Source organism: Polypterus senegalus, chromosome 1 (genome assembly GCF_016835505.1).
Source record: "Polypterus senegalus isolate Bchr_013 chromosome 1, ASM1683550v1, whole genome shotgun sequence".
NCBI lineage: Eukaryota > Metazoa > Chordata > Cladistia > Polypteriformes > Polypteridae > Polypterus > Polypterus senegalus.
The window spans coordinates 205,800,876-205,810,536 of NC_053154.1; the positions used below are offsets into that span (position 1 = coordinate 205,800,876).

At 37.8% G+C, this 9,661-nt stretch overlaps 1 protein-coding gene across 1 annotated transcript; it reads left to right on the forward strand.

Moving 5' to 3' along the window:
- The first annotated feature begins 525 nt into the window (after positions 1-525).
- LOC120518917 (RIIa domain-containing protein 1-like) lies at positions 526-9,433 on the forward strand. The gene is made up of 4 exons (XM_039741939.1): positions 526-674; positions 861-937; positions 7,892-7,938; positions 9,351-9,433. Exons 1-4 carry the CDS (start codon positions 594-596, stop codon positions 9,416-9,418), a joined length of 273 nt encoding a protein of 90 aa, XP_039597873.1. The 5' UTR covers positions 526-593; the 3' UTR covers positions 9,419-9,433.
- The last annotated feature ends 228 nt before the right edge of the window (positions 9,434-9,661 follow it).

Below are 9,661 nucleotides of genomic sequence, written 5' to 3' on the forward strand. Positions count from 1 at the left end.
TATATACACTTTTTAAACTTACAAATCGGCAGCCCAGTAGTATACTCTGAGCGCATCTACCGTAATAATGTAATAGTCGCGCAAAGCAGTAGAAGAAATCGAAGCGCTGCTCGTGTCGTGTTTTTAGCAGACCACTTTTATCTCCAATAACATCTTGTGTAAAGTCTGCAGTACGACAGGTCTGTGTGATCAGTTCATATGGTATATGCCTCACCATCAACTGCTGGCTAGGACTTAAGATTTAGGTGGCTCGGTGCTTTCAAATGCAAATAGCAGCGCCCGGAAGTATTTTCAAATTTAAATAGGGTAGTTTGTCGGCATTTACTTTTCTTCGCTATTTTTTATGGAGCTCCTTATAATAGTATCATTATTATGGTAACTGTACAAGAAAATGTCTGAAGCATTTAAGCATACCAGCATCATCCAGGCACTTCATTGGGTCCATGAGCTAGCTTTTCGCCCTAAACACTCGAGTCGCTCCCCGCCTCCACCGGGCTGTCCCTCGTGACTTGTCACCAAGGCTACAGTTACTAAGAGTGCTGAGTTTGGTGTTACTACCCTTCAAGCAGGAAAGGACCCCAGTGTTCTGAGGCATGGATCCGAAAAGCGCAATGGAGCAGCTGGACATGGGTGCGCTGAACTCCGCGCAGCAGGAACAACTCGAGCAGTTCAAGGTGAAAAGTAAAGCAGTAATAAAATGACACGTGTAATCGTGTTGAAGTGGCATGGGGTTTAGCCAGTCGCGTTTCAGGTAGCCATGTCCCAGAAGGAATGAAGTTTATTTATTATTTATTTATTGCCTTTGTGTGAAACCAGATTACACGTGATTTTATTTTTCTAAACACGAACATTGTCTGCAGATTAAGACAAGAATATCCAACGAGAACTACCTGCGCTCTCATCCAGAGGTGGAGCTGTTGCTTGGAGAATTTCTCAGGTAATCTATCATGGAGTAACTGGAGTCAACTTTAACGCTAAAAGTAGCAGTACTACTTAGTATGTTGCATGCCAATGTTTGAATCCTGGTATCTCCAGAACATGGGTCTCCAAGTGTGGTCCCGGACCACTACTGTAGACTGCAGGTTTTCATTCCAACCGTCTTCTTAATTAGTGACCGCTTTTGCTTCTAATTAACCACGTTTCCCTTCATTTTAATTGACTTGTTTTTTAAGATTCAGGCCTACTTTATTTTTTCCTTAAATAGCACCCAAGCCGAAATGAGCTGTGTAGTGATGACTAGCAGTTGACCAGATTTTTGTAGATACTGTATAAATTTTAATATTCCTGATTTTTTTCAGTCCTTTATTGTTCCCATCTTTGTAAATACAGTTATGGGCCTACTTAGAGCTCCTTTTAGGACTGTCCATTTGGCCGTATATGATATGGCTGTATGTCAGTCACGAAGTGTATGGGTCATTGGGATTGAGGCTCTGTGGGTCTAGTGTGGGTCACCAGAACCCATACTTTAACTGCTGGTACGAGTAGCACAAACTGTTTGTCGCATCTCAGCAGTTACATGCTGGGTCTGTGTAAGGCATTGTTTCTTAATGACAGGGTCATACAACTGATGGATTGCTGGTTGCCATCGTTGAGTACTGCGAATGGGTCGCCTAAGCTAATTTGTTTAATCCACTGGGTCATGGCCCAGGGTTGCCACTGGTGGGTCACGGGTTGCTGTCATTTGGTAGAGTCCCGGGTGGGTCACCTACGTGATCAGCAGTTGCTTGCATTATTGCTCCCTGTATCTAAGTGAGCTTGTTTTACCAAGGGGAGACCCCCTGTTAAAATCATTTCACTAAGAAGGCAATTTGCTGTTGCTTCTTGTGGGTAATTAATGAATTTCAAAAGGCAAGACTTGGGTGTTGGGACCATGAAGGTTAAGAAACACTGGTGTAAGAAAGATTGTGTGTGCCAAATATCAAAGATTACCCATATGTAACAGTGCCAATAAAACAAACCTTAAAGGACTCTCTGAAATTCAGAAAACATACGAGGCCCTGTGGCAATTGCTAGAGCATTATTAACCTATTATTTTCCTAAGGTCTTTCACCATAAGTATGAATTGCCTTAACTTGTTGGGCCATAAATTGGTGTGTGACTGTACATTTATTGGCCTTTTGACAGATTTTTGGGCATCCCACACATCACTGAAGTCTGTTACACAACATGTTGCACAAGCACTAATTCTCACATTTGTAAATGTGTTCAGTTGAGTTTTTTTGCATCATGTTCTCAACCCCACTTAAATCAAAGCAAGGCCAGGATGGGCTGGTGCCAGTCCCTACAGTAACAGATGCATGGCAGGAACTAACTCTGAACAGAACATCGGCCTACTGCAGCACTCACTTAGGGCCACTTACACTCTCACAGAACCAATGTAGAGTGTTAGTTAACCTAACACTTTTATGTTTTTGTGATGTTAAAGGAATATTGGACTACGCAGAGAAAAAACTCTTGGTAAATTCAGAAATATACATAATGAAGCATCAGTGTTAAATTCACTTCTGCTGCTCAGACTGAAACTACTTTTATAAAGGCTGTTTGAAAGCTTTGTCCATCCTTGAATTAATTCACTCACAACAAATATGAATGTGTTTTTTTTTTCTCATTTGTCTTTGTTCAGTTTTTCATTTTATTCTTGTAAATGTATTTATTTAGTAGTGGCTGCTTAACGAAGTAGTTATTAGCACTGCTAAGTCATATCCCCATTGATCATAGATTGATTTCTTGAACAGTCACTGCCTGTGTGATGTTTGCGTTTGTCTATGTGGAATTTCTCCGTGTACCCTAATATCTGCTTGCACCCCAGAGATATGCCTGGTGGATTTATTGGTAGCTCATAATTGGCCCAGTATGAATCAGTGTAGGAGTCTGCATGAATATGTCCTGTAATGTTGTCAAATTCTGGAAATTCTTTGTTGTCTTGCACGTAATGCTTCCTGGATTTCAAAATGGAATAAGAAAACAAATAAATGGATAGAGTGTTGTAATAGTACCACCAGATTATTAAATCTAAAAATTTGTGGTGATTAATGAGAAGCTGGAGGGGTTTTTTTTATTATTCAGTTAAGCACAATTATATTAATGCTGGGACTGATACATTTACCGTTTTATCATTTCATAGTTAATTTCTTACAGTTGAATGATGCCACTTGTTTATCCTTCTACAGTTTGTTTTTCTTCATATTTAACATCTAAAGAAAAAAATCAGACATGAAATATGTTAAATAAAAATTTCTAATAAAGACATTATAATTTATAGAATTCTAGTGAGATCAAGAAAATGATAAGCTGTGTATATACAGGTAATGATGTTTTACTCAGGAAAGTGAAAGCAAGCACTGTAGTGGCACCGGGCGAGGCCCTAAAAAAGAAAGGGAAGTGTGTGGAGTGATCTGTGCCATCATGCTGGTGCGTCATAGAACTGTTTGTCCTGAGATGGATGCTGTGAAAGGGACAGAGTCTGAAAAATTCAGGAAGAGAAGACAACAGTGGGGCTTGGGAGTATATATTCAATCAGTCCTCCTCCAGGGTGCAAGTTTTTGATTATGTTTCCATTTGCCACATAGATACAGACAAAGATTTAAAACATTGTTGAAAGACTTTTTTGACTAAAGTTACATTCAAATAGTTGCCTAAATGAAAATACATTTCAGAAAATGTATTTACTTATGTATAGATCACAGTTTTTCTACAGAGTATTTACATTAAATAGCAGTGAAAGTTGAGCTTTTTTATTATAAAGTAGGTGGTTCAAAAGCAATTTTACTAAGATGCGTAGATCCATGATACATTAACAGGCTAGACGACAAATCCATTTCAGTCTTTCAAAAGATATGTGTGGCGGAAGTGCTGGCTGCGCACCCGGAAGCCCTCCGGGTGTCCCCTGTCTTCTTCCCCCCAGCGGGAAGTGCTGGGCTCCAGGGTTCTTCAGGCACCGGGGCGCGGCCTGGCGATGGCCACGGGCCCCTACAGGGTTGGGCTTCCAAGCCCCCTACCTGAAGCCACCAACAAAACCAGGGCAGTTGCCCCCTCGTGGTCGGGAGGAGGCACCAGCCCTCCTCCGGTCCCCTCGGGCGTCCCGGCTGGGCTCCACCCCCAGCCACCTGTGACACTATCTATCTATCTATCATTAGAGGGAGAGAGAATTTGATTGGATTATGTATTTAGTTAGTTTAAGACATCAGTTCATACCAGGGAGTACTGTTTAATTTAATGATCATTCAGCCATCAATCCCAAACCAACACTGGATTGGGCACAAATCCCTCTGAAGGCATTCTCACACACACCCAAACACATTAGGATAGTTTAGATCTACCAGTTTACCTAATCTAAGATCCAGGAGGAGAACCAGAGGAATATGAAACCTCTACACAGACAGTGGTGGGGCTTCAGTTCAAATCAAATACTCTATGGCTTTAAGGAATCAATTCTATTCATTGCTTCTGTGCCCTGATTGATCCCCAACTATTTGATGGTTAGACACCATTTGATATCTGTGTGTTTCCTTCACCCTGCTGAGTTTTTCTATGGATATTTCAGTTTTCTGGTTAGGCACTTATTAACTTTACATTGACACAATGTGTAGGAATGTGGATGGATAAATGAATGTGCCACTTGATGGATTGGCACCGCCATCCTTATTAGTTTGCTGGCTTGTATCCAGTACTGCTGAGCTCCCTGCAACCAAGAATTTCTTTAAGCAGATTTAAAAATGAGTGGATCAATATTACAGTTCACTAGACTAAGAGCAATATTAAATGAATATATCACTTTTTAATATGAGACATTTGTTTAATATGAATGGCTGGGAGCAGTCATATCTTGAATTTGTATAATAATAGAGTTACTGGCAAGAATTCACTTGGGTGGCATCCCTCTTAGTTGCATGGCCTCACTCAGAACTGCTGGGCACATACTTAGACTGCTCAGTTCAGAGTGCCCATTATAGCCCGTTGAGCTAAAGGAGAACTTGTCCCTCTTCAGTGACAGGTTGGCTTTTGTTTTGCATTGAATTGTTCCCATTTCATCCTCGCTTCAATTGGCTAATCATATCAATTTTATTTTTTTAGTGTGATTATTTTCAAGCTCTGTGGATTCATTGTGTGTCATTTTTTTTAAATTGTAATTTGTACTGTCATAAACTCTGGGGTAAAAAAAATCGGAACACCAGCATGCTTAAAACAAGATGAAAGCTGTGCCAAGTAACCAGAGCTACACTCTGTCCTGCACCTATAACACTTACTAGGCAATAGCTTGCTTTCTTTGGTTGACTCTCACATATCTACAATATGTCCTCTGGGTGGTGTTAATCTTCTCCCTCTTTAAATTATGAGCGTTCACATTTCTTCCCAAAAATTCTAAAGACTAGCAAATTATTATTTAAAAAAAAAATAACTTTAACATTCTAATACTGACTTTAGTTAGTGAGTTTGAAGTTGATTGATCTTACTGGACTATCCTTTTAAACCGTTACAAAAAAAAAATAATCTTCACAGCACAAAGCATTACATTCATAAATCTTTGAATTTGTCTTTAACATATACAGTGGGTACGGAAAGACCCCCTTCAATTTTTCACGCTTTGTTATATTGCAGCCATTTGCTAAAATCATTTGAATAAAGTTTTTTCCCTCATTAATGTACATACGGCACCCCATATTGACAGACAAAAAAAAAGAATTTTTGAAATTGTTGCAGATTTATTAAAAAAGAAAAACTGAAATATCACATGGTCCTAAGTATACAGACCCTTTGCTCAGTATTTAGTAGAAGCACCTTTTTGAGCTAATACAGCCATGAGTCGTCTTGGGAAAGATGCAACAAGTTTTTCACATCTGGATTTGGGGATCCTCTGCCATTCCTCCTTGCAGATGTTCTCCAGTTCTGTGAGGTTGGATAGTAAACGTTGGTGGACAGCCATTTTAAGGTCTCTCCAGAGATGCTCATTTGGGTTTAAGTCAGGGCTCTGGCTGGGCCATTCAAGAACAGTCACAGAGTTGTTGTGAAGCCACTCCTTCGTTATTTTAGCTGTGTGCTTAGGGTCACTGTCTTGTTGGAAGGTAAACCTTCGGCCCAGTCTGAGGTCCTTAGCACTCTAGAGAAAGTTTTTGTCCAGGATATCCCTGTACTTGGCCGCATTCATCTTTCCCTCAATTGCAACCAGTCGTTCTGTCCCTGCAGCTGAATAACACCCCCACAGCATGATGCTGCCACCACCATGCTTCACTGTGGGGACTGTATTGGACAAGTGATCAGCAGTGCCTGGTTGTCTCCACACATACTGCTTAGAATTAAGGCCAAAAAGTTCTATCTTGGTCTCATCAGACCAGAGAATCTTATTTCTCACCATCTCAGAGTCCTTCAGGTGTCTTTTAGCAAACTCCAAGATAGAACGTTTTGGCCTTAACAATTTCAAAAATTATTTTTTTTGTCTGTCAATATGGGGTGCTGTGTGTACATTAATGAGGAAAAAAATTAACTTAAATGATTTTAGCAAATGGCTGCAATATAACAAAGACTGAAAAAGTGAAGGGGAGCTGAATACTTTCCGTACTCACTGTAGCAGGATACTATTTTATAATGTGCAATGAAATGGAAGAATCATATCCTGTTAAAAAAATGAATATTCCCCTTTCTCAGTTGTGCTGTACAATTATATTGGGCCTCCTTAATTGTGCTGTAGTTGGAACACGGATGTGCTCAAAAAATGCAAAATCATTATTTCTGTACAGCAAAATCTACTGAAATTATTTTTTTTTATCAAAAACAGTTTTAGTAACTGCAGTGCCAATAACTGTGCCAACGTCTATTCAGATAGAGTGATTTGTTTTGAGCTATCATGTCCATGGATGTATATCGTGAAACACAGATGCACATAAACACACAGGCATCACTTCAGAAGTGGTCAGGTTGTCCTCATACGTGCATACAATGTGTTAGTTCACTCAAAGTTGAAATTTCCAATCATTTACATATATACTTAATCCTTTTGACACTGGATTTTCTGTTTTTATGCGAAAAATGATTTTGTGAGATACTGTATTCTATCTTTGGGTGTCTAGAACGCTTAAAAATGAAAAAAACAAAAACAGTTATCACTATTATAAAATAGCTGCCAAATACTTCAGTCTTCTTGAGGAAATAAAATTGAAAGTAGACCTACTTACTATGTGGTGTGCATAGTCCAGAAGCGTTCATTTTCACCTCCATGTTTTGTGGACTGTATGCCAGTCTCTTCTGTCTGCACTAATAGTAGCACGCCCAGTTCCAATGGCTGCAAACGTACCTGTGCTTTACAAAAACGTCTGCATATTTATGTACTAGTAATAGGATGTCAGGGCTGAAAGGGTTAAGATACAGTACATGTACCTATATTTGTAGAGAAAAATCATCTGGGACAATGTTTCTCAAAATCAATAGACTTATAGTAGTATATAATGCAAATAATTTTTGTACAGATTGAATTAATCATTTTTGAGTTATTATGACCACAGACAGAAATATTTATAGGCATCACTCCCTAAGTGGTGAAATCATGTTTAGGAATGTATAAAATGTAAAAATCCAATTCCTTGAAAACACAAATAGTATATGTAGGGACATTTAAAAAGACAAAAATTACATCCATTCTATTAAGTTCTGTTATTTTGCCTAACTATAAATAGAAAAGCGCAGGAATTATTATTACTTTCTTCTCTAACAGAACGTATATCTAAACTAATACTCTTAAATTATTTATTCATTTATTTCCATACTGTATAATCCAATTTTATTTTTCCCTGACTGTGATATCTGTAACATTCTATACCATTTTATATGATAATAAACATCTGAATACCATTTATACTAAACTAAACTTGGTACATTTATCTGCTGTTTTTGATACTAGGGAGGTGTTCTTGAAGAGGCCAGTGGATATTCGTGAATTTGCAGCAGGTAATCTTATCATGTTGCTTTTGATGTGAAATAAAACTTTATACATGCACTGCTGTTATTACACACATGCCTTAATTTCACAGTCAATATACAGTACTTAATTTGTAATATTTTTTTGTGCTTAAAGTGACAGCTTCAATATACTAGTATACTTATAAAATGGCTCAGTGTCTTGTTTAGTATCTGTAACTGTATATTGCTAATACCTGTGTAATTTATTGATGTTCATGAAAATTTCTTTTAGGTTTTTCAAACAAGAATATTTTGGGTAGACTTCGAAGTGTTTTTTTTTTTTTAACCAAAATGGCAGGTATAATCTGAGATCTACTCCTGCATACATGTAACTTAGGTATCATACTGTCAGGCTTTTGAATTCAATTATACCTACTATTAAGAGGAATTTGCATCTTTGGTGGAATCTTCAGCATTGAAACGGATTTCTGCACATATTTTTGCATACAGTGATGGATGCCTAGTCCATTGGCTTCTAGTGCAGAGATCACAATTAAGAAATGCTTTGACAAGAAGGGGCACAAGCATGGTAGGACAATCTAAATCTTGTGTACAAATAGATATGTCCAATTTCTAAGACCTTCACAGTCTAATAAAGAAAGGTTTGTCATTAGATGATTTTATTTGGGAACAGAGCTCCATCAAATTAGTGCCTCCTGTCAAAACACTTACTTAAATCAATTAAGGAAAATACTGGATGCCATTACACGTTAACTTAGATTTTCTTTATTGCAGAAAGCTGTAAAAGCCTTTGATGCTGTTTAGTCTTTCACAGATGAAAAGAATGGCTCCTACTTCCAATGTATTCTAAAACATACACTCACTATACATTGCTCATATCTGACAAATGCTGCACTTTGTGGCCTCCCACTTGAGCTCAACAAAGAAGATCTCATCGGCGTGAAAACCTGATGAAAGACAGAATGGCTTCCATAATCCGCAATGCTTCATAGGATCATTCTGCACTGAACACGCAGTTCAATTAACATTCTTTGTTGGTGCAGGAGTTTTTCAGATCTTCAGATTGAGTACATTTATTTAAAAAAAGGTTTCATTAATTCCCACATTAAGCAATTCTGTTGTTTCCTAATGCCTCTCAAGTGAGCATATGGGATTACATCCCAATTGTTTTTCTTCTCCTTTAGCACTTCTGCTCCACTAGATGAAAGGCTTTCAGCTTTGCTTTGATTCTTAGAGGAGTCTTCTTTTATTTTATCACCATTGAAGATGTCACTAACAACTCAAAAAAACACTGATCTTCCTTCTAAAAAGGTCATATAAAAGCATTGCTTTTGTATTCTGTTTCCTCTAAATAAGGTGCAATAAAAATGACAACAGCTGTTCAAAGAGGTGAATAATATCTTGAGTTGACTCATTTCTTTTTTTTCTTCATATTCTAGTTTATTTCACCAATCCAGAGCTACCAGAGAAGATAATAAGTAAAATGGATGAAAGGACTTCTAAATAAAACACATTTTTGAAATCAAAATACTGGTATACTTTTATGAATTAAAAAATGCTTTATTTTTTCCACTCTATGGTTTGATCATATTGCAGCTGGAAAAAAAAATGTTTTGATCTGTTATTCCTATTTTGGTGTTGTAAAGTTTTAAAATTGTATATCATTAATGTGTCTCTCTATTGTAAAAGAAAATCTTGAGACAAGAATATTTCCAAGAGATTTTTTCAAGTCCTGTGAGACAAGACTTTG